Here is a 25,550-nt window from a genome sequence, read left to right as displayed (position 1 = left end):
GAAAAGTGCTAAAAATATCCCACGTGCATATGTAGCATAAGAAACAAGGTTCATGAAATCAATAACTTGCTAGTATCAGATCTCTGAAACTCACTTAGATAATACAGTGATAGCAATACGGTGGTTATAACATTTACAGAAAATACAGAAATGCCAAAGGTGGAGGTATTGCTGTTTATATTCAGAACCACATTCCTGTAAAGCTCAGAGAGGATCTCATGTTAAATACTGTTGAAGTAATATGGCTAAAGGTTCATCTGCTTCACCAAAAGCTCCTTCTTTTGGGAAGCTGCTGTCAACCACCAAGTGCTAACAGTATCTGGATAATATGTGTGAAATGCTTGATAATGTATGTTATATCAACAGAGAGGTATATTTTCCGGGTGATTTAAATATTGACTGGCTTTCATCAATCTGCCCACTCAAGAAAAATCTTCACTGTACCAGTACATGCAACTTGGTTCAGGTTATCAGTCAACCTACCAGGGTAATTACAAACAGCACAGGAATGAAATATGTATTGGTCACATCTTTTACAGACAACAGCACAAAGGGCAAGAAGGTAGAGACAACAATACACCACACAAAACAGCCACAACTTTCAGTAAGAGTGTCCATGATTGAGTCTTTGAATGAAGAGATGGAGATAAAACTGACCCGTTTGAGTGTTTGTTGCAGCTCGTTCCAGTCACTTGAACAAATCGGAGCGATTTCTCCTACGCAAATAATCTTTTTGGAAAAAATGAACATTTGCTATCTAACTGAGTCTCCTCATTGAAAACATCCGAAGTTCTTCAAAGGTAAATGATTTTATTTGAATTATTTTCTTGTTTTTGTGAAAATGTTGCCTGCTGAATGTTAGGCTTAATGCTATGCTAGCTATCAATACTCTTACACAAATGCGTGTGTAGCTATGGTTGAAAAGCATATTTTGAACATCTGAGATGACAGTGTTGTTAACAAAAGGCTAAGCTTGTGAGTGAATATATTTCTTTCATTTCAGTTAACGTTGTGTTATGGTAATGAGCTTGAGGCTATGATTACGCTCCCGGATACGGGATTGGTCAACGCTAGAGGTTAAGTGTCCATATAGCTGTATCATAATAATGTGCACTGTTAAGCATACTGTAGCTGCAACTTTGTAAACCTCCAATTGTCCTAATATTCCATCCACTAAAACTTCCCCCCATATCTAGGTCTGTTGTCACTAAGACCATCAGACCATCTCCCTGACTCATGACGCACATTTGTGTCCTAAGGCAAACCCTTGACCGCCAATTGGCGTTGACCAGAGGGAAATATGGGTAGTCCCATGATAACATAATTATCTATGAGGATGCCTAAGAGAACTAACCAAATAAAATGGAAAACAGTCAGGGAAAAAATGTGTAACAATAATAACAGCACGATCTTATACATGCTAATATTTGAAAGCCCTAGCAAGGCTCTAACAGGCTGACCACACTGCTCGCGTCGCTTGCGCAAGCGTTGCAAAAATAAATGTAGAAATCTAAGTTATTCAATGATTGCACGCACACTGCTCGTGGGCGCCAACAAGCGTCTGTGTTGCCAAGGACTAAAATAGAAATCAGTTCTATTTCTGACGCAGATCGCACTGCAAGTCCTGCCTCTCCCATCTCCTCATTGGTTTATAGAAGCAGGTACCCACGTGCCATCTCCTCATTGGTTATACCCACGTGGGTGACTGAAAGACGAACAAGGTCTGTGGCAGTAATGGACCTAATTTATCAAATATGCCAAGCGCAATATAAAGTCAAGAGAAGAAAAATAAGAAGGAAAAAGGAACATAGATTCTAACGGCCGCTAATGACTGCAAGTAAAAATTCTGCTTAGGCATCACATTATATCCTATTGTATCATGCTATGGCTGTGCCAGAGCCAACCCCAAGCCAACCCCGGGCACTCTCTTAAAGGAAAGCATACTCAAGTTCTACTCACAATCGATTCCGACACAGCCACGGCTTTCTCTCGCTTCCATATGCAATTGTTGTATTAGTTTAACCGTCAACTTGAATCACTTTATCCCAGTGTTAACCAGCCCACATACACCAGAGACAACAACCCTGTTGACAATACCTAATCTATCTATTTGCCGGTGTGTATCGGAAGAATAATCATCCTTTACATTTTTATATTGAGATGTATTTTTTAAATGTAAAAGGTCATAACAATTATTTTAGAATCATATAGGCCTACTCCAATAGAGAACCTAGGCAGGTTTTTTTAAATTATATAATCCTTTATCCTAGCCCTATAATACATCTATACATATTTATTACAATTTAAAAGCAAATCATTTTGATTCACAACGGCGAACAAGGGCCGCACTATATAACAGCTTTTAAGTTATAATATACCCGACCTCTACAATTAGGACATATGATGACATATGATGACCTGGCATCCTTTCACTCCCTCCTCTCTACATTTTCCTCCTCTGTCTCTGCTGCTAAAGCCATTTTCTACCACTCTAAATTCCAAGCATCTGCCTCTAACCCTAGGAAGCTCTTTGCCACCTTCTCCTCACTCCTGAATCCTCCTCCCCCTCCCCCCCCTCCTCCCTCTCTGCAGATGACTTCGTCAACCATTTTGAAAAGAAGGTCGACGACATCCGATCCTCGTTTGCTAAGTCAAACGGCACCGCTGGTTCTGCTCACACTGCCCTACCCTGTGCTCTGACCTCTTTCTCCCCTCTCTCTCCAGATGAAATCTCGCGTCTTGTGACGGCCGGCCGCCCAACAACCTGCCCGCTTGACCCTATCCCCTCCTCTCTTCTCCAGACCATTTCCGGAGACCTTCTCCCTTACCTCACCTCGCTCATCAACTCATCCCTGACCGCTGGCTACGTCCCTTCCGTCCTCAAGAGAGCGAGAGTTGCACCCCTTCTGAAAAAACCTACACTCAATCCCTCCGATGTCAACAACTATAGACCAGTATCCCTTCTTTCTTTTCTCTCCAAAACTCTTGAACGTGCCGTCCTTGGCCAGCTCTCCCGCTATCTCTCTCTGAATGACCTTCTTGATCCAAATCAGTCAGGTTTCAAGACTAGTCATTCAACTGAGACTGCTCTTCTCTGTATCACGGAGGCGCTCCGCACCGCTAAAGCTAACTCTCTCTCCTCTGCTCTCATCCTTCTAGACCTATCGGCTGCCTTCGATACTGTGAACCATCAGATCCTCCTCTCCACCCTCTCCGAGTTGAGCATCTCCGGCGCGGCCCACGCTTGGATTGCGTCCTACCTGACAGGTCGCTCCTACCAGGTGGCGTGGCGAGAATCTGTCTCCTCACCACGCGCTCTCACCACTGGTGTCCCCCAGGGCTCTGTTCTAGGCCCTCTCCTATTCTCGCTATACACCAAGTCACTTGGCTCTGTCATAACCTCACATGGTCTCTCCTATCATTGCTATGCAGACAACACACAATTAATCTTCTCCCTTCCCCCTTCTGATGACCAGGTGGCGAATCGCATCTCTGCATGTCTGGCAGACATATCAGTGTGGATGACGGATCACCACCTCAAGCTGAACCTCGGCAAGACGGAGCTGCTCTTCCTCCCGGGGAAGGACTGCCCGTTCCATGATCTCGCCATCACGGTTGACAACTCCATTGTGTCCTCCTCCCAGAGCGCTAAGAACCTTGGCGTGATCCTGGACAACACCCTGTCGTTCTCAACTAACATCAAGGCGGTGGCCCGCTCCTGTAGGTTCATGCTCTACAACATCCGCAGAGTACGACCCTGCCTCACACAGGAAGCGGCGCAGGTCCTAATCCAGGCACTTGTCATCTCCCGTCTGGACGACTGCAACTCGCTGTTGGCTGGGCTCCCTGCCTGTGCCATTAAACCCCTACAACTCATCCAGAACGCCGCAGCCCGTCTGGTGTTCAACCTTCCCAAGTTCTCTCACGTCACCCCGCTCCTCCGCTCTCTCCACTGGCTTCCAGTTGAAGCTCGCATCTGCTACAAGACCATGGTGCTTGCCTACGGAGCTGTGAGGGGAACGGCACCTCAGTACCTCCAGGCTCTGATCAGGCCCTACACCCAAACAAGGGCACTGCGTTCATCCACCTCTGGCCTGCTCGCCTCCCTACCACTGAGGAAGTGCAGTTCCCGCTCAGCCCAGTCAAAACTGTTCGCTGCTCTGGCCCCCCAATGGTGGAACAAACTCCCTCACGACGCCAGGACAGCGGAGTCAATCACCACCTTCCGGAGACACCTGAAACCCCACCTCTTTAAGGAATACCTAGGATAGGATAAGTAATCCTTCTCACCCCCCCTTTAAGATTTAGATGCACTATTGTAAAGTGACTATTCTACTGGATGTCATAAGGTGAATGCACCAATTTGTAAGTCGCTCTGGATAAGAGCGTCTGCTAAATGACTTGAATGTAAATGTAAAATGTAATGATATTTAGCATGCACGAGAGCACCAGCTTTTCTGGATGACTGTGTGATAAGGCTCTCGGTAGCCGATGTGAGCAAGACCTTTAAACAGGTCAACGTTCAATAAGCCGCAGGGCCAGATGGATTACCAGGACGTGTACTCAAAGCATGCGCGGACCAACTGGCAAGTGTCTTTACATGTCATCCCAAAATTGTGTTTGACCAGATAAAATGCTACTGCTGGAAAAATGCATGTGTTATGGCTTTACACCCCCTGCTATATTGTGGATAAAGAGTTACCTGTCTAACAGAACACAGAGGGTGTTCTTTAACCTGTTATTCCTACCCCCTACTTTTTCGAACATTCTGTTAAAAATTGTGCAACATTTCAGCGCCCTGCTACTCATACCAGGAATATAGTATATGCATATGATTAGTATGTGTGGATAGAAAACACTCAGACGTTTATAAAACTGGTTAAATCATGGCTGCGACTATAACAAAACGTGCGTTTCATCGAAAAGTGCAGGAGAATCTGATCACTGAAAATGGGAAAATATATCCATGCGCCACTTCAACCAATTGTTAAACATGAACCACATTAAATGGGGCCGAGGTTGCAATACTACCTACAGCTTCCACACGATGTCAACAGTCTTGTCATTTGCCTACGATTTGTTACTTGGTCAAACAGACACAAGGCAGCGCAGTTCTTCCGGTCTCCGACCGGATATTTTGGTTGAGATTTACCCGGACATTATTTCCAGATGTACAGCTATAGAATATACATCGCCTCGTGATCAATTTGATCGCTTATTAACGTTTACTAATACCTAAAGTTGCATTACAAAAGTATTTCGAAGTGTTTTGTGAAAGTTTATCGTCAACTTTTTTAATTTAAAAAAATGACGTTACGTTATATAAAACACTATTTTTTCCGCTGATCACACAGTCTTCATAGATCGATATCTAGGCTATATATGGACCGATTTAATTGACAAAAAGACCCAATATTGATGTTTATGGGACATCTAGGAGTGCCAACAAAGAAGATGGTCAAAGGTAATGAATGTTTTATATTTTATTTGTGCGTTTTGTGTAGCGCCGACTATGCTAATTATTTTGTTTACGTCCCCTGCGGGTCTTTTGGGGTGTTACATGCTATCAGATAATAGCTTCTCATGCTTTCGCCGAAAAGCATTTTAAAAATCTGACTTGTTGCCTGGATTCACAACGAGTGTAGCTTTAATTCAATACCCTGCATGTGTATTTTAATGAACGTTTGAGTTTTAACGAGTGCTATTAGCATTTAGCATAGCGCATTTGCATTTCCAGATGTCTAGATGGGACGCCTGCGTGTCTGGTAGGAGCAAGAGGTTAATGGAAGCCTCTCCAGATAGAATCAGGAATTCCCCAGGGCATCTGTCTCGGCCCCTTACTTTTTTCAATCTTTATTAATGACATGCTACTGGCTTTGGCTAAAGCCAGAGTGTCTTTGTATGCAGATGACTCAACACTATACATGTCAGCTACTACAGCAAGTGAAATCACTGCAACTCTTAATAAAGAGCTGCAGTTAATTTCAGAATGGGTGGCAAGGAATAAGTTAGTCCTAAATATTTCAAAAACTGAAAGCATTATATTTGGGACAAATCAATCACTAAATCCTAAACTAAACTGCTTGAAGAAACTCTGGATTGTATAAGCTGTCATTATCAAAACATGTTGATACAACAGTAGCTAAGATGTGGAGAAGTCTGTCCATAATAAAGCTTTGCTTTGCCTTCTTAACAACACTATCAACAAGGCAGGCCTTAGCTTTGTCATACCTGGACTATTGTTTTGTCTAGTGGTCACATGCCACAAAAAGGGACCTCGGAAAATTACAACTTGCTCAGAACAAGGCAGCGCGGCTAGCACGGAGAGCTAATATTGTAAATCTCTCATGGCTCAAAGTGGGGGAGAGATTGACTTCACTGTTGTTTTTGTAAGATGTGTTGACATGCTGAATGCACCGAGGAGTCTATTTAAACTACTAACACACAGCTCGGACACACATGCATACCCACAAGACATGCCACCAGAGGTCTCTTCACAATCCCCAAGGCAGCAACTACTCTTCCTGGGTTCCAAACACATTAAGCTAATGGGGATCCCTAATAAATACAAATACTGACCCTTGGATGGTGTCAGAGTGAGGAAAGGCTGTTTCAATTATAAACAGAAGTGACCAGCTTACAGGTCAAGAGTGTATCAGAGATATAAAACAATGAAACCAAGTCATTATGGTGAATGAGAACAGGTCCTATCCAGCCTTGAGTGCGAAGCTGGTTTACAGATGGACAGAGTGAAAGGCGGACAAAAAAACAAAAAAGACAAAAGGTGATACACATGAGTATACAAGAGGAGGTCATGAGTTGCATCAGGTATGTTACAAGTACTGGGTTGGACTAAAAGCCTGCAAATCCACTGTGGGTTCTCAGGACCCCACAGTGAAGAACACTGACCGAACTAGCTAGCTTAAGAGAGAACTTCAGACTTGAACCCACCTCCTGTGTCAAAGTCCACGTCCTCCTCCTCCACCACGCTAACAAAATGTCCGCCATGGGGGGCAAGTGGGGGATCGCTCTCCATATGAGGGCTGCTCTCTTCCCTGTTGTTGGGGAACACCTCCAGGACCGTGTGCTCCGGTCGAGGGACCACCTGGGGTGCTTGTGACTGGGGCTGGAGCTGCTGCTGTTGTTTCACGTCCTCCAGAGGGGGCTGGTGGGGCTGGTTCCTGGGCTCAGGCTCCCGGGCTGGGTAGTTGGCCGGGTACTCCCCTGGACCCGACGGACCGGATGCTGGAGGTGGCTTGCCATGGTTGTCATGTTCACGATACTGGGGGTCAGAGGTTAAAGGAAGGTCACCTCCATAGAGCTGCAGGCGGGCTTGACCCGGGAGGGCGCCATGGTCCAAGTGTGAGGGCTGGAGGAACTCTGGGATAGTGGGGGACAGGAAGTCAGGGTCGGCGATGGGTGGGTAGTCCTCGTTGGGTTCTTCTTCGAAGGTTTCGGGGTACTCTACCTCTGAGTACCCTGCAGTGGTGCTGTCATCGCCCTCCTGGCCTCTAGGAGGTGGCGTGGCGAGAGCACCACCCACAGCGGCGGGCACAACATTCTCGAAGGAGTAGCGGTTGCCGATGTGGAAGAGCCATACACCAGGTACGCCAGTATTGCCAACCCTGAGGAAAGGAAGAAAAGGAGAAGAAGCATCTTTATGCATTTCAGGAGAAGGAAACTGCATGTACTATCTGTCTTGCTACGAAGTCCTTACATAAGGTCTCTGTAAAATGTGTCAAAACAGTTGGAACACTTAAAAACCTTAAATAACAGATCCCAGCTTTATAACCTCAGATAAGCTATTCGATATATAGTTGAAGTCAGAAGTTTACATACACCTTACCCAAATTTAAACTCAGTTTTTCACAATTCCTGACATTTAATCCTAGTAAAAATTCCCTGTCTTAGGTCAGTTAGGATCACCACTTTATTTTAAGAATGTGAAATGTCACAATAATAGTAGAGGGAATGATTTATTTCAGCTTTTATTTATTTCACCACATTCATAGTGGATCAGAAGTTTACATACACTCAATTAGTATTTTGTAGCGTTGCCAATAAATTGTTTAACTTGGGTCAAACGTTTCAGGTAGCCTTCCACCAGCTTCTCACAATAAGTTGGGTGAATTTTGGCCCATTCCTCCTGACAGAGCTGGTGTAACTGAGTCAGGTTTGTAGGCCTCCTTGCTCACACACGCTTTTTCAGTTCTGCCAACAAATGTTCTATGCGATTGAGGTCATGGCTTTGTGATGGCCACTCCAATACCTTGACTTTGTTGTCCTTAAGCCATTTTGCCACAACTTTGGAAGTATGCTTGGGGTCATTATCCATTTAGAAGACCCATTTGCAACCAAGCTGACTGATGACTGATGTCTTGAGATGTTGCTTCAATATATCCACATCATTTCCCTCCCTCATAATGCCATCTATTTTGTGAAGTGCACCAGTCCCTCCTGCAGCAAAGCACCCCCACAACATGATGCTGCCACCACCGTGCTTCACGGTTGGGATGGTATTCTTCGGCTTACATACAAGCCTCCCCCTTTTTCCTCCAAACATAACGATGGTCATTATGGCGAAACAGTTCTATTTTTGTTTCATCAGACCAGAGGACATTTCTCCAAGAAGTACAATTTTTGTCCCCATGTGCAGTTGCAAACCGTAGTCTGGCTTTTTTATGGCGGTTTTGGAGCAGTGGCTTCTTCCTTGCTGAGCAGCCTTTCAGGTTATGTCAATATAGGACTCGTTTTACAGTGGATATAGATACATTTGTACCTGTTTCCTCCAGCATCTTCAAAGGTTCTTTATGTCACGCACTGACCATAGAGAGCCTTTGTTTCTCTATGGTGTAGTAGGTCAGGGCGTGACTGGGGGGTATTCTAGTTTATTATTTCTATGTGGGGTTCTAGTTTATTATTTCTATGTTGGTGATTTGTATGATTCCCAATTAGAGGCTGCTGGTAAACGTTGTCTCTAATTGGGGATCATATTTAAGTACTGTAATTTCTGGACTATTAAGAGCACCTGAATATAAACCTCACACACTGGATTTAAAAAAAAAATGTATTTTGTACATAAATAAGCTGCACATGTCTATAAGCTGCAGGTGCCTACCGGTATATTGAAACAAAATAACTTTACACAGCTTGTAACAAAAATAAATAGGCTTTAACGAAACACGGCTTGTAACAAAAATTTTAAAAAATAGCAGTAAACAGTAGCCTACCAAGAAAGTCATTGGTCACTATCTTCCTCCTCCTGTGCACTGAAACCACTGAAGTCATCTCCTTCGGTGTCGGAGTTGAATAGCCTCAGAATTGCTTCATCCGATGTTGGATCGTTTTCATTGTCGCTCTCGTCACTTTTATCCGGGGGCAAATTCCCCGCTGAGCTCATGCTGCCCTCTTCAACACGCAGCAGTCCAGCCTTTCGAAACCGGTTGATGATAGTGGATTTTTTGACAATGCTCCACGCTGTCAGGACCCATTGGCAGACTTGACCATAAGTTGCTCTTCGCATGCGGCCCGTTTTAGTGAAGGATTTCTCCCCACTTGTCATCCAAGCCTCCCACTGAACACGGAGCGCCACCTTAAATGCGATTTACACTGATGTCGAGTGGCTGCAAATACTTTGTTGTGCCCCCAGGAATCACAGCTGGAATTGAGTTTGTCCTCTTGATGGCTTCTTTCACAGAATCTGTTATGTGGGCCCTCATGCTGTCCAACACGAGCAATGCCTTGTTCTTGTGAAAGAATCCTCTCGGTCGCTTGCCGTAACACTCCGTATGCCATTCATGCATTAGGCCTTCCGTCATCCATCCTTTCTTGTTGACTTTCACAACAATGCATTTCTCCGTGTCCTTGCCATGATGAGGGTGACAAAATGACTACCGTAATCAAAATGATGGGAAGTTTGAGCGTGCTCGACTTACGTCACATTATGTGACAGTGCTCAGTTTTTTGGCGGCATGATTCTTGTGAAAGCGGGAAAAATCCATAAATTAGCCGCATCATTGCATAAGCCGTGAGGTTCAAAGCGTGGGAAAAAAAGTAGCGGCTTGTAGTCCGGAAATGACGGTAGTTATTGCTCCCACCTGTGTTTGTGGGATATTAATTTTTGTTTTGTGCACCACGTAGTCACGTTTCGTTGTTTCTTTGTTGTGCGGTTGTGCGGTTCACTTACTTAAATAAAAAAGATGTGAAACCCAGATCACGCTGCACGTTGGGCCGAGTATGCTTCCAAGACAATTGTGACAGAATATCCCACCACAACAGGACCAAGCAGCGTGCTCAGGAGGATAAGGTATCCTAGACTTGGGAGGAGATATTGGATGGGAAGGGATCCTGGACTTGGGAGGAAATCCTGGCAGGACAGGATCGCCTTCTTTGGCGGCAGACACAAGGAGAGAAGGGAGGACGGCGACGGCGCCAGGGTTCATGGCCACATGGAGAGCCGAAGAAACAGCGCATTTTTTGGGGGGGGGAACAAGGGGTAACCGAGGAGTGAACCAGAGCCAGTCTGGGAGAAGTGGGAGAAACTGGACAAGAGTGAACGGAGAGAGTCAGAGACCGTTAGTGAGTGGATGGAGATATTGGAGGAGAAAGAACGGAGAGAGTTGTGGAGTTGGTGGAAGATGCACAACATTTGCCCTAAGGAGCGTGTTAGCAGTTTAATGCCACCTGAGTCAGCTCCCCGTACTCGTCATGAGGAGCGTGCTATTAGTCTGGTGAAATCTGTGCCGGCTCCACGCACCTGGTCTCCAGTACACATCCACAGCCCAGTAAGTCATGTGCCAGCTCTCCACACTTGCTTTGAGGAGCTTGAGCATGTAATTTGTCCGGTGCCATGTGTGCCGGCTTTACGCACCAGGTCTCCAATGCGCCTCCACAGCCCAGTACGTCCTGTGCCAGCTCCCCGCACTCACCTTACGAAGTGTGTCATCGTTCAGGTACAATTGATGCCGGCTATACGCACCAGGTCTCCAGTACGCCTCCACAGCCCAATACGTCCTGTGCCAGCTCCACGCACCGCGTCTCCCCAGTCCGGTACATCCTGTACCAGCTCCTCGCACCCACCCTGAAGTGCGTGTCACCAGTCCGGTGCCACCTGTTCCGGCTCTACGCACCAGGCCTACAGTGCGTATTCCCAGTCCAGAGCTTCCGGCGACGGTCCATAGTTCGGAACCTCCTGCGACGGTCCACAGTCCGGAACCTCCTGCGATGGTTACAGTCCGGAACCTCCTGTGACGGTCCACAGTCCGGAACCTCGGCTCGAGTATGCTTCCAACGACAATCATGACACTTTACTGTTGTTCTGGGATTTATTTGCACTTTTAGCACCAAAGTACGTTCATCTCTAGGAGACAGAACGCGTCTCCTTCCTGAGAGGTATGACGGCTGCGTGGTCCCATGGTGTTTATACTTGCGTACTATTGTTTGTACAGATGAACGTGGTACCTTCAGGCATTTGGAAATTGCTCCCAAGGACTTGTAACCGAGACTTTTGGAGGGCCGCAATTTTTTTTCTGAGGTCTTGGTTGATTTCTTTTGATTTTCCCATGATGTCAAGCAAAGAGGCACTGAGTTTGAAGGTAGGCCTTGAAATGCACAGGTACACCTCCAATTGACTCAAATTATGTTAATTAGCCTATCAAAAGCTGCTAAAGCCATGACGTCATTTTCTGGAGTTTTCCAAGCTTTTTAAAGGCACAGTCAACTTAGTGTATGTAAACTTCTGACCCACTGTAATTGTGACACAGTGAATTATAAGTGAAATAATACGTATGTAAACAATTGTTGGAAAAATTACTTGTGTCATGCACAAAGTAGATGTTCTAACCGACTTGCCAAAACTATAGTTTGTTTACAAGAAATTTGTGGAGTGGTTGAAAAATGAGTTTTAATGACTACAACCTAAGTGTATGTAAACTTCCGACTTCAACTGTAACTAACTCTATGTTTGGGACTTATGCCATAAGGAGTAGTGATGTCATGTACTTACTGGTAGAGGTTCTTTAGACTCTGCTCATTGCTGGTGACGCTGTAGTAGGGTCCCTCCATCCGAGAAAATATGAAGGACACTTCTCCCCTGCTAAAGCCAACTCTAGCCGGCAGCTCAATCTCCACATTGTAAGACTCTTTAGGGCGCGTCCCAAAGAAATGCAGTCCGTCCTCGGGGTAGAGGAAAAGGGCATAGGAGTCATTCTCATCGTAGGCCACCACCGCCTGGAATGTGTTCAACTACAGAGGAGATAAGAGGGTGGAGTAAGTGCACTGTTCGCACAAAGCCCTTTTAGTTTGCAATCTTGCATGTTACCTTTACAGTTTCATTGGAAATGTTTTGCATGGCATTTACTGTTCATGGAATTTGAAGACACTTTTATTTCAAGTGACTAGCTAACAGCAGTGTTTTTCCTAAGTACATGGAGTAGCCAGCCAGAGTTCTCCGAGCTCGGGGTGTCCAGGGTGCCATGCCCCCCTTTTTGCTGAACGAGATCTATTTTGGTGGCCTCTGGCACATTCTAATGCCTTGATTCCATCTGAAATACAAAGCTAAATTATTTAATAGTTTAACAACTTTACCTCCCAGATTGATAAAATGAGTTGTGGTATTGAGTAGAAAGATGTGACTTTACAATTTGAAATGAATTCAGTGTATGTTTAATTGTTTTTAAGAGAACATTTAAGGGATACAAAATGACATATTGGTTTCCTTACCCTGTAAGCAGTCAAGGTATGACAGCAATCCTGGCTTTAGTTTAGTTTCCCTGGCACTGTTTCACATGATATGATTGCTTTCTTTTAGCTTTCTTTTATTAGGCATTTTCTCAGCTATCTGCAACTGTCACTGATCTGTTTCACCTGTACTTGTGCTTGTCACCAACCCCCTCCAGGTGCCATCCATTTCCCCCATTATCCCCTGGGTACTTATACCTGTGTTCTCCGTCTGTCTGTTGCCAGTTCGTCTTGTTTGTTCAAGTCAACCAGCATTTTGGCTCAGCTCCTGCTTTTCTCCCCATCTCTCTTTTTCTCATCTTCTTGGTTTTGACCCTTGCCTGTCCTGACTCTGAGCCCGCCTGCCGTCCTGTGCCTTTGCCCCACTACTCTGGATTATTGACCCTTGCCTACCTTGACCTGTCATTTGCCTGCCCCTGTTGTTGCAATAAACATTGTTAATTCAACAAAGTCTGCACTTTGGTCTTACCTGAAACCTGATAGGAACATATATGATGAAGCATGTGTTTCTGCTACACAGAAACTACTACTCCATTGTCTACACTTTCATTAAATAAGTAAGTCTATATCAATATCTTTAACAAATAGCATATAATTATCTTGGGCTTTTATAATAATTCAATATTTATTTTATCATATTTTGGACCAGAAAAAAGCTCTCTCCACTACCAATTGTTCCTGCAGTGAGGATTCACCATCTTCATCGAATGTTTTCAAAATGTAACTGCAGATAATGGCCAAAAAGAAATGGTAGACTACCATAATACAAATTAGGGAGCCACTTGAATGGCTCTCTTACTGATGTGATTCTATGTACAAGAGGACAGTTTTCGTTAGCATGATGCTAACGGTACACAAAGTGGCCGGTGCTTATGGAAAACATTGGAACAGAATAAAAATGTGTATTTTGGACTCCCATTGACATCAATGTATGATTCACACAAAAGTTGACATTTTGTGTATCAGTCTCAAGTAAGAATTTAACCGTGTAAGCAACAAACTGTGGTAGCATTATCTGTGCAATAACAGAAGTGTTTAGAGTCCAGAATCAAAAAGACACACTTCTTAAAGAGCCAACTGAAAGTGAACAACAGAGCTTCAATCAAACTCTGTTACAGCTCTTTCCAAGTACAGTATAGTACAGTGCACTGGATTCCATTTCTTATCCTTTGCCTATTAGTGCCCAGAGGACAGACAGTCATCTTCTAACATTTTAACACTCACTCCCCATGTTTAAACTTCACACCACTCTCCCCCCTACCCCCCACTCCAAAATGTTGACCGAATATCATTCCTGTCCTCCAACTTTTACAGGAGCGTCACCGTTTTTACAAGCCGGGGTTTCTCACCAAATGTGCCCCCCGGAAACATTTCCCCCCATGCCCTTTATGGAGTTTTTTTAAAGGCTGTCCTCTTCCCCCTCCAAGCTGGTTTTCACACCCTTTTTAAAGAGGTCCAGTACACCACTAAAAGTCTTAAAAGACCATAATTAAATGTGTAGCGGGCTTGTGAGGGGAACCGCTCTTGATGTCTTGTCTCGTGCAATTTGTTATTATTACAAGCAGTGTGGTTTTCTGGGCCGTTTAATTAAATGTGTGGGAAGTGTGGGAACACAAAAACTTCAAGAGAGCAGCTGAGTGGGGGTTACGTCTTAAACCGTTGAAGAGGAGAAGACGACTTCTCGATGGCCACACACAGTTTACAGACCTAGACTGATATAGTTTGGGAATGAGAGCAAATGGTGATAGAGGCCCATATCTCACCCAGCATGGTATTTTCAACTTTGAGGACAGAGATATCCCCCAACCTCTCTTATCTCTCCCTAGACCTGTATGAAATCCCCCCCCCTCAGCTCTAGTAATTCAAGAAGCTATCCCAGAGCAGAGCTATCACCTTCATCACCACTGTCACAGTAAATACAACCCCCTCCTCCACCCTCATTCCCCCATTCCAGACCCCAGAGACAATCGTGCATCTGGTTCAGAGAGAGAGGGAGCGAGAATAGAGAAAGGGAGAGAGAATAGAGAGAGATGCGTGAGAGAAAGACAGAGAAAGACAGAGAAATAGTGAGAAAAGCGAGAGACAGAAAGACAAGAGACAGACAAGAGAGAAAGACCCTCAGGCTTACTAATTCCACAGCCCCCCAACCTACCCCAACCTACCCCCGCCACAGAAAAGTTCCCTAATTACAAGACCACACTGCCTCGGAGCAGCTTTAGATAACAAGCCCATATACAAGATTGTTTAAAGATGTTATTGTAAATTACTCTTCCCACGTGTGGCTATAGGACGAGGACAAGCTTAGATGGGGGGGGCAAGCATACATTTGGGGGAAGGGGGTGTTGGAATTGATGTGGAGGTAGGGGACTGGTAATGGAGACACTGTGCCGAGCCTGATGAGATGATAGCACCCAGACCCTCTCATTGTTGAGATTTGCTCCAAATCCTCAAGGTTTAGAGCAGACTTCCACCACTGCATGTTTGCTCAAGGGCTAACACTTCAACAGACCTCCAACAATCTCTACCCCCCCCCACACACACACACACCCGCCACCAACCCCAACCCCAGCAGGGGAGGTAGGGAGGTGGGGAGATGGACATCTGGAGCTGGGGGTGGTTGCAGAGGCTTGGATGAGCTGGAGAGGTGGTAGGCTGGAGAGCTGTGTTGTTCCAAGAGATAAAGCCATTCCAATCCCAAAGGAAAACACAGAGGGATCATCCAGAGGTTTTTCCTTTCCCCTTGAAATGTTGCTTCCCCTCCGCCGAAACGAAGTGAAACACACTGGCTGGCACACTCTCTTCTTCCCCTCCACGTTCGGTCAAGCGGAAACATAGTAAATAACCAAAAGCCAGAGGAAGAGCGTGTGCTTTTACTGTAGAGTTCAACTCCTACACACACATGCGCACGGAAAAAACGCATGCACAAACACACAGAAAAACACACACACAAACTTAATTAATACTGTCTATCGAAGATGTTCAAGGAGTGTATTCCTGGTCATGTCACAGCAACACTTGAACTGGAGACTACCACAAGGATCTGTTGGGTGAGTCAGTGATGACTAGAGGCCAGTCTGGGATCGGAGCACACAAACACACAGAGACACAGACACACCAGACGTCTCCCAGACCCTCTTGAGGTGGGTGTGTGTGAGAGAGGAATGGCAAAAATGCCACAAGACAGATGCCGTTGTTTGTTTGTTGCCAGGTTTTGAGGCAGCGTCCGCAGCTGCAGACAAGCAGGCTGCCAACCAGTCCATTAGGCATTTTCAATGATATGGGAACTCACACACAGACGGACAGATGGACAGACACACAGGGACGGACAGACAAGAACACACACACATGCACACAGGGTTGCCAGACAGGTCTGCTAATTTTACAGCCCGCTTTCATGTTCTCTTAGACCAATGTAATAAAATGTGGGGATAGGTTGTGGTTTAGGGGGACAAAATCTGGTTTTGGCACCAATACCCCCTGAACATGATCCAACAGAAACAGAACAGTAAGGCCTCTAATCAACAAGCTGTACGGTTTTGATTCAGATTGTTTGGTTTATCTGGTGTCTGGGGGAAAGAGAGGGTGGAACTCATGTTCCCTTGCACTTAGAGACTTCAACAAGAAGGGAGGTGTTTCCAAGGAGGACTCTTGTTAAGGGCAAGAGCAGAGGCGTCCCCAGAACTAATAAATAACAAAAGACAATATTTCCAGTGTGCCTTCACAGCTGTCTGTTCTCTCTCACTGAGAGAGAGAAGGCGTGGGCCCTGGTCCAACAGAAAAGCCTATTCATTCACGCGCATTAGAATCACTAGGCGACACTGAATATTATGGCTGTTCAGTTCAAGTCAGTGGGACTTTCCTCATTACACACATGTGCACGCAAGCATGTACGCACATACACTTCTGAAATCTGAAGTCAATTCATATCAACCTGAGGGACCCCCCCCCACTCATAGCGAACAACCAGTCACTCTTAATACCCCAGGTTTGTTTGTAGCCTACCTGTGGGTAGTGACTGAACACACTCAGCTTTTCATGGTGGGATGGAACAAAAGCTGTTTGGCATTGCTGTACTGCCCCGGCTGGAAAAGGGACCCTTTAAAAACGTCATTATCTGAGCCCCGGCTGAAAGATGGAATCTGGAGAAACGTACACGTTCTAAGAGTCCATCAAATAGCAGCTGAAGGGAAAATCTTGGTATTTTTCATGAAAGGTATTGCATTATTGGTGTACTGTGTCTAAGACAACACTTTCACAAACATTACCCTCATGCTTAGCGAACATATTAGTTAATCCAATTGACACTTTGCTAAACCCCGCCCCCCTTCTAACCGCTGGCAAAATCCCCTCACAATGGTTTCATACTGTGTTTTTAATACACAATGAAATTAAACACAAACAACCCTTTGCTAATCATGAAGTGGTGGACTGTCATTACAATTGCTTCACGGGAACCTGGTAAAATTATGTTTGTAGTGTGGATAGCCACTGAATGGCTCTGAATCAGCATGCAGTCAAAGCTATAACCACTTTTGGAGCTAACTAGTGCTCTCAAACCATAACCTGATGTTGACAGCAGATGGGAGTTGTATTCAAAACTGCTAACTTTGCTAGCAAATATACATTTTGAGAAAACAAGTTATATTAATTGGTTAGCTAGCTAGCGTAAGCAATGTTTGGTGGTCAATGAGACAAGCTAGCTAACCAGCGAGGTAGCAAACAATGTAACAAAAGTATAATTTTAGATTAAAAAAATACTCCATCAAGACACTGCATTTCAGGAATCACAGTAGCAAGTACTACTGGTGCACTGTTCAATTATTTAGTTATTTTTTAAAGAAAAGTTTCAGTTTTGCTATAGCCCTCTGGTCTTTAATGCAATTTAAACATGAGCTTGTGAGCTTTTCCGAGGCGTCGGACCCTACAGCAGTTGCTATCCATTGGAGCGATGCAATTGGTGGCCCAAAATCCCAGGGCAGGGGTTAGCGAAGATTCAATTATAAATGGGATAGGGGAAATCTAGGTTTGTATTCTGTGAATATGTCTATCCAGGACCTTATAGATTCTAGAACAAGCAAACCTAAGAGCTATCAGTGTGATGCACAAGCCACTATAGCCTGTCTGTGCGATTTGAAACCAATACATTAAATATATTAATTTATGAAGTAAAGCCCAAGCATTATGATAATGACTGTTAGCACTAGCAGTGGCAGTCTCACACTGCTCCCCTATTAGAAAGCACAAGCCTCTCCATTGAGCAGGGGGCAAGAGTATGGTTTCTCTGGTTTCTCCCCATAGACTTATATCAAGTGTTTTTATAGTGAAAGGTAACACTCCACAGAGGCTCTACAGAGAATAAGACTCCGAAACATCTGATCAGATTCTAGGATCTTGGCACAGTCAGAGTAGAGTAGATGTTATCTGATTAAACCAAGCTGCTTTCTACATTTTTGTCCTCATAATCTCTGCAATATCTCTTTAGTAGCTAGCCAGAAATATGCACTCTTAATGATAAATTACATGCCTAATGGAGGGTTTGAGAGACTTTCACATAACATGTTTTTCTGTGAGTAATACATGACGATACCATAGAAATATAATTACTTGAACATTGACTTGAATGGGAATATCCATTCTAGTAGTTCTATTTCTATGGGTAATACACATACTATGATGACTTGATCCCTAATAGACTGTGAGGGTGGGAGAGAGATGCCCAGTCGCCCTTGGGGGTAGGAGTGGGACGAAGGGTAGAGGGATCGAGGGGCGACGAGTTGAAGTGGGCGGCTGATGACCTGGATTGATGACCTCTGGCCAGTGACCAAAGGTCAAGAGGCAGTTTAGGGATGAGGGAGACCCAAATCCCTAGGGGGAGGGAGGGGGGAGGTAGTCATGTATACTTAGTAACTCCCTACAGGCTACAGACTCAGCTACAGAGAGATAGACGGGCCGATAGAAAGACAGACAAACAAAATGATAGACAGACAGACCAAAGGACTAACCAACAGACAGCCAGACGGCCAGTCAGGTGCACAGACAGACAGCTAGTCATACAGGCAGACTCACTCTATCGGATGGCCCGGTGGCACGCGTCACCTCCTCATAGGCGGCAACGTTCTCCCAGGTGGCGATGACGGCATGCGTGGGTGTGAAGTGGCCACCGGGGAAGCCCCGGTGCACCTCCTGTGCCACCCGGTTGAGAAGGGTGGGCGACTCGGTGACTCGGTAGTAGATGGCACCAGTCCCCTTGCTGGTGTCGATGTCTGCCAGGAAGGGGGCGATGACGGGGAAGTCGGTGGGGAAGCCATCGTCCACGTACTGCTTCTCCATAGGCAGGTCCTGGGCTGAGATGATGCCATTGGTTGCCACCTGGAGAAGAAAGAATGGGGAAAGAGTGCAGTGTGGGAAATAGGAATGAGTGCTGAATAGCAAATCGACCCCTAATTTAACCTGGGAGGTCACATTGAGATTGACATCTATTTTTAACAAGTGAACCCTGGCCCCTCGGCACTCCTGTAGATCTGAAACTATTTCATGAATGGATACAATAGAGCAAAAACTGTAATCCAGCCTATCATAGGGCGAGCTGGAGTAATTAGATAGTTTATCCAATCCTTCCCAGCTAGAGGATGCCTTAGGGATTTGGAGTTAGGGATGAGGGGCAATTTGGAATTCAATATTTATTGCTCCAAAGGCCAAAGGGAAGACCTCTCAAGAAGTGTGTTAGACTCAGTGATAGTACAGCTGTTGTAAGGGTTACCAGATCCTACAAAGGACTTTTTTTCACCTTGGTGTCAAAAACATACACTTTAGCTCAGCGATTCTCAACTGGTGGGTGTCAGTAAAAATAAATAAATAATGATACTAATGTTTCTTTAAAATAAAAAAATACTCCAGTCTGAACTTAAACCTGTAACAAATTGTGTAGAAATTATAATGAATTTACATTTTTTTATCTTTTAATCTGAACATTTTTTCTTTAATCACAGTGTTTTCAATATAGGGCAATTTGCAGCACTATTTTTTGTTGATTTGGTGGTCTCGCAGTGAGTTTATTAACATTCTTCATCAAGAGTATGGGCAAAAATGATGTCATATAATAGCTACAATTACTATTAATATAGCATTAAAAAGTAGTTTTCCTGATTTTATTTCGTCGATTCTTTTTCGCGATGCGAATATTGGGTCGCGGCTGAGACAACCTGGTTCCCGTGACAAAACCAGTTGAAAACCACTGCTAACTGATAATTGTTTTCAAAACTGACAAATATATATATATTTGAGTCGAGTTGTCTGTCTGGCGAATTGTGCCTTGATATTTCTATGCTCTGAGAAAAGTTACCATGTGTAAAATACATTTCCTCAGATAGTTTATAGAGTTGAAAACAAGATTATTCTGACATGCAGCACTAAATATTGCTTTATTGTACTACATTTAATGTAACATTTTAGTTTTACAACTCTTTCGCTGACCCCGAATGGATTCTAACAAGTGATCTATTGATATGAGTAAATGGGTGATTTTCCCATGGGAGTTAAACTCTGACAACCTTGAAGGGGTAACTTAAAGGAAGGATCCACCCATTTTGAATGTCGTATCGTCTTTGTGCATCTCTTGAGTGATGTTTGATCGATTCCTGGGATCATTTCAGTTGTTCATGTGTATATCTGAGATATTCGCCATTTAAGTAGGCGCAGTATGACGCATTATGCAAAACGTGTCAGACCGGCTAAATGTCTGCCTGCTTAAACGGCGAATATCCCAGATACACATAAAAACATGAAATGACCATGGGAATCGATAGAATATCACTCAGAGACGCACAAATACGATATACCATTCAAATGGTTGAATCTTTACTTTAATGAACTCATGTAACAGATGCAAAGAAAGCAAGTGTTTCATGATTGGTACATAGAACCAAAATACTCAATTGAATGATTAATAATAATTATTCAAATGTCCTTATATATCGGCATATTTTCCTAGTCCATCATGTCCAAAATCGACGCATTGACAATGAAAAAGTCGTATTTAGAAACAGTAGGCTATGCTACGAGTAATGAGATGTTATTAATTTAATAATTTCCTTACCCTGAATTTGCCTAGTTAAACTCCATGTTCACATGCAATGTACCTCGACAGAACACCGTTTGACACGTTTTAAAATATTACTAAACGTGTTATTTCTTAAGTGACCGTACTAGGAAATTTCTCTTTACATAATTAATTATCGTGCTCATATATGTGCAATGACCAAGAACCCCAAATGTACCCCGAATGCTTAGTGTTCAAGGCAAATATTAGTCATAGTTCATACTCACGTAGAGCTCATTGAACTGCGACTCATAGAAATAGAGGGGTCTCTTCAACGCGAGTACTTTGGACGTCTCGTCGTCCCCCTCCTGTAGAGTCAAATCGCCGCTCAGTGTCCCATAAGGAAATATATCTTTCCTCTGAATGGATGTTACAAGATGAACAGTCCACGACAACTGAAGTAGGAATATCATTAATTTTCCCATCGCCATTATAAATGTTTTAAAAGCTATGCATTGATCTAACAGAGGTTGATAGTAATTCAGCGGGCGGCTCTTGCATCTAGATAAGAAGAAGCGGACGCGGCGACAGAGCGTTCTATAGGAATTTCAACCCACATAAACTTCTACGTCTGTCCCAAGCTTTCCCGAAGTTAAGCGGGAGGGATTTAAAAGTTTAGGGACTGTTGATTGGTTCCACTTGTCTTGACTGGCAAGATCCTGGACACCATCTGGTTTCCATTGGGAAAAGAAAAATAGCATTTTTAAATCCACACGACCTTTTCGCAACTATTATCCACAACAATGAATGGGAACATTAGATACATCATTGACAGGATTGTCATTGTTGAACTTAGTTATAACAATGTAATTCATATAATTATTTCACACGGCTTATAATTATAAACATTTTATATATCAGTTCTCGTGGGTTCATGTCTATTTTTTTGTTCAGTGCTAGCCCATTGATGAGAGAGAGAGATATCATTGTATATTATCTACCTTGCTTGCTTTGACAATGTTAACATATGTTTCCCATACCAATAACGCCCCTTGAATTGAGAGAAAGAGAGAGAGACCAGGGCCTCGTTTTGCAGTTGCGATGTAATTTAAGCATTCCCAATGGGCACACACTGATTGAATCAACGTTATTTCCACATAATTTTTACGAAATTACGTTGAATTTACGTCTGTCTCTAGTGGGTCACGATGATCATACCAGATGCATCTTTATTTACTAGCCAACTTAAAGGACAATTCCGCCACTTTTCAACCTCATATTCATCATCTCCAGCACCAAACCAGTGTCTACATATGTGAAAACAGCGCATTTCTATGAGCTGTGGTTAAATAGAAAGGTCATTCTCTGTGATTATGTTTACATGCACACTAATAATTCATTATGTTTACATGCACACTAATAATTCAATATTTAACTGATTATGGCAGTAGGCCAAGTATGGAAACAGTCATGTAAACACTTTACTCTGCTTACCTTAATCAACGTAAATAAAAATAAATCGAAGGAAGCATAAACTGATTAAAACCACTGTTTTTCTGACCAATCTTTTGATGTATTATTATGAACTGGCAATGACTGACCCAGCAGATTCGGATCAGCTCCGCAACGTTATCTCAGTTGGAGCGAACCAATCAGGACTTGGAGACGGCTCTTCCTTGCCTCGTCTCTGCCAACCCAACCACCTGCAACTCATGTGGGTGGAATACGCCCGTAAGACCCTTTCCTGCTCGGCCACTGGTCTCTCGCCCTTCAAGTATTCCTTGGGATATCAGCCCCTGCTCTCCCCTGCGCAAGAGGAAAAAGTCAGCAACTTTACCCCCGTTTCATCGGCCCTTTCCCCATTTCTAAAATCCTTAGCCCCTCTGCTATTTGTCTTCTGTTGCCCCGCACCCTCACCATACATCTGACTTTTCAATTGTCTAAGATTAAACCTCTGTCTCACAGCCCTTTGTAATCCTGTTTTCCCTAGCCTTCCCAGTTCAGACCTTTCTGCTTGTCCTGACCCTGATCCTGCCTGCGGTCCTGTACTTGCCTGTCCTCAGCCAGAGAGTTTGATTCTGTTTGTGGAAATGGATGATGATGATGAGACAAATAATAATATAAAATAATAAATAATATATGCCATTTAGCAGACGCTTTTATCTAAAGCGACTTACAGTCATGTGTGCATACATTCTACGTATGGGTGGTCCCGGGGATCGAACCCACTACCCTGGCGTTACAAGCGCCATGCTCTACCAACTGAGCTACAGAAGGACCACAAGGCAAAGGTTGGCTACTTTGACCAGACATACCGACCAGACATACCAGACAGTCAGATAAGTACTAATAATGAAGGGGCAAGTCACAAATATAATGCACTTTTATCATACTATTCAGACATTACCTGCTTAAGGTGGGAGCATGTATTTACTCCAGCTTGGCATTCCTATGCTGTTATCCTCAACTTCCAAGTCCACCACAGGGACCTTGCTCCCTCTGTCAATCGAGGTATTAACCTGAGTGATTACAATGTCAGTTAGCCCACACTTCCATCTCAAAATCAAAACCTCTCCCTGTGTTGATATTTGTCCTTACCTGTGTGTAGGAGATACTCCATGAGTCGCCCCTGGAGAAATTCCTTCCCTCTGCCCTCGGAGAGTAAGAACTCTGTCAGGGAATGAAATATGTCAAATTGTATGCTGATGATAATGTGTTTGTAATAGTTTGTTTGTGTCCTCACATCTTTGTGGTAAGTTGTGCTGTTGTTTTTGTCCACAGAATTTCAGAGAAAGGTTCTCTTCCTCCTGACTGAAATCAGGGCAAAGATGAAGAACTGTGAGCGACGAGTCGCAAGTGCTGGAAAACCTCTCATCCAGACTTCAAAGCTGAATTGTAGCTCTAAAGATGATTTTTTTCCCAACGGGGATTCATTAACATGCATTAAGAAAGAGGTCTAAACAGTAACATCCCTTCACTGATAACTTTCTCTCTGTCCAGACTCCCTCCCACTGCCACTGTCTACTTCATTTGTAGACAGAAACAACACAATAACAACACAACCACCACACCCGATACACAGCAAAACATGCCCACACCTGTCCTTGAACATATCAAATATAAATTGCCTTCAGAAAGTATTCACAGCCCTTGAATTTTTTTTCGACATTTTGGTATGTCACAGCCTTAATTTAAATATATATATATTTTTTTAAATGTCACTGGCCTCCATTAAATACCCCATAATGTCCAAATGGAATTATGTTTTTCTAAATGTTTTGAAAGTAATATTGGTAAGCCTAAATAAGCTTAGGAGCAGAAATAGTGCAATAATAATGCTTAACATGATTTTTTAATGTCCACCTCATCACTGTACCGCACACATACAATTATCTGTAAGGAATTTCAAACACAGATTCAACCACAAAGACCAAATCAAATCAAATGTATTTGTCACATACACATGGTTAGCAGATGTTAATGCGAGTGTAGCGAAATGCTTGTGCTTCTAGGTCCGACAATGCAGTGAGGTTTTCCAATGACTCGCAAAGAAGGCCACCTATTGGTAGATAGGTATAAACATTTTAAAAAAGCAGACATTGAATTTCTCTTTGAGCAAAGTGAAGTTATTAATTACACTTTGGATGGTGTACCAATACACCAAGTCACTACAAAAATACAGGTATCCTTTCTAACTCAGTTGCCGGAGAGGAAGGTAAGCTTTCAGGGGTTTCACCATGAGGCCAATAATGACTTTAAAACAGTTACAGAGTTTATTGGCTGTGATAGGAGAAAACATGAGGATGGATCAACAACATTGTAGTTTCTCCACAATACTAACCTAAATTGAAAGAGTGAAAAGAAGGAAACCTGTACAGAATACAAATACTCCAAAACATGCATCCTGTTTGCAATAAGGCACTAAAGTAAAACCGCAACAGATGAGGTAAAGAAATTAACTTCCTACAAAGCATTATGTTTGAGTACCACTCTTTATATTTTCAAGCACGGTGGTAGCTGCATGATGTTATGGGTGTGCTTGTCATCAGCAAGGACTAGGGTTTTTTTTTATATATAAAGGGAAACGGAATAGAGCTAAGCAAAGGCAGTGGCCTAGTTACAGTTTTAATTTAAATCAGCTTGAAAATCTATGGCAAGACTTGAAAATTCTTGAAAAATAACGTGCAAATATTGTACAATTGTCACGCCCTGACCGTAGAGAGCTTTTTATGTCTCTAATTTGGGGTTGGTCAGGGTGTGATTTGGGTGGGCATTCTATGTTCTTTTTCTATTTTGTATTTCTTTGTTTTGGCCGGGTATGGTTCTCAATCAGGGACAGCTGTCTATTGTTGTCTCTGATTGAGAACCATACTTAGGTAGCTTTTTTTTCGGTTTTCAATTATTCTCTTGTTATTTTTGTATTTAGGGTTCAGTTCAACAAATAATATAAACACTTACCATGCTGCACCTTGGTCCTCACCTTCTTCATACGACTACCGTTACAACAATCCAGGTGTGCAAAGCTTTTAGATACTTACCCAGAAAGACTCACAGCTGTTATCACTGCCAAAGGTGATTCTAACGTGGGTGAATACCTAGAGAAATATCTAATTTACATATTTCATTGTCAATACATTTGCAAAAATGTATAAAAGCATGTTTTCACTTTGTCATTGTAGGGTATTATACAGTTGAAGTCGGAAGTTTACATACACCTGAGCCAAATACATTTAAACTCAGTTTTTCTTTACAATTCCTGACATTTAATCCAAGT

At 43.5% G+C, this 25,550-nt stretch overlaps 1 protein-coding gene across 3 annotated transcripts in view; it reads right to left on the bottom strand.

The window, feature by feature from the left end:
• Window positions 1-21,422, bottom strand: part of nid2a (nidogen 2a (osteonidogen)) — a 103,315-nt gene extending 81,893 nt beyond the window's left edge. For all 3 annotated transcript variants that reach the window (XM_035752794.1, XM_052497092.1, XM_052497091.1), the window contains exons 1-4: window positions 21,064-21,422; window positions 18,805-19,107; window positions 12,005-12,243; window positions 6,952-7,625 (exon numbers count right to left, since the gene is read on the bottom strand). In XM_035752794.1, the coding sequence (XP_035608687.1) occupies window positions 6,952-7,625; window positions 12,005-12,243; window positions 18,805-19,107; window positions 21,064-21,267 (1,420 nt within the window). In that variant the 5' untranslated portion in view covers window positions 21,268-21,422. The remainder of the gene's footprint in view (window positions 1-6,951; window positions 7,626-12,004; window positions 12,244-18,804; window positions 19,108-21,063) is intronic.
• Between the last annotated feature and the right edge of the window lie 4,128 nt (window positions 21,423-25,550).

Source organism: Oncorhynchus keta, chromosome 35 (assembly GCF_023373465.1).
Source record: "Oncorhynchus keta strain PuntledgeMale-10-30-2019 chromosome 35, Oket_V2, whole genome shotgun sequence".
NCBI classification, from domain to species: domain Eukaryota; kingdom Metazoa; phylum Chordata; class Actinopteri; order Salmoniformes; family Salmonidae; genus Oncorhynchus; species Oncorhynchus keta.
The sequence above is the reverse complement of the archived record's forward strand: the minus strand, read 5'-3'. Positions and strand labels throughout refer to the sequence as shown.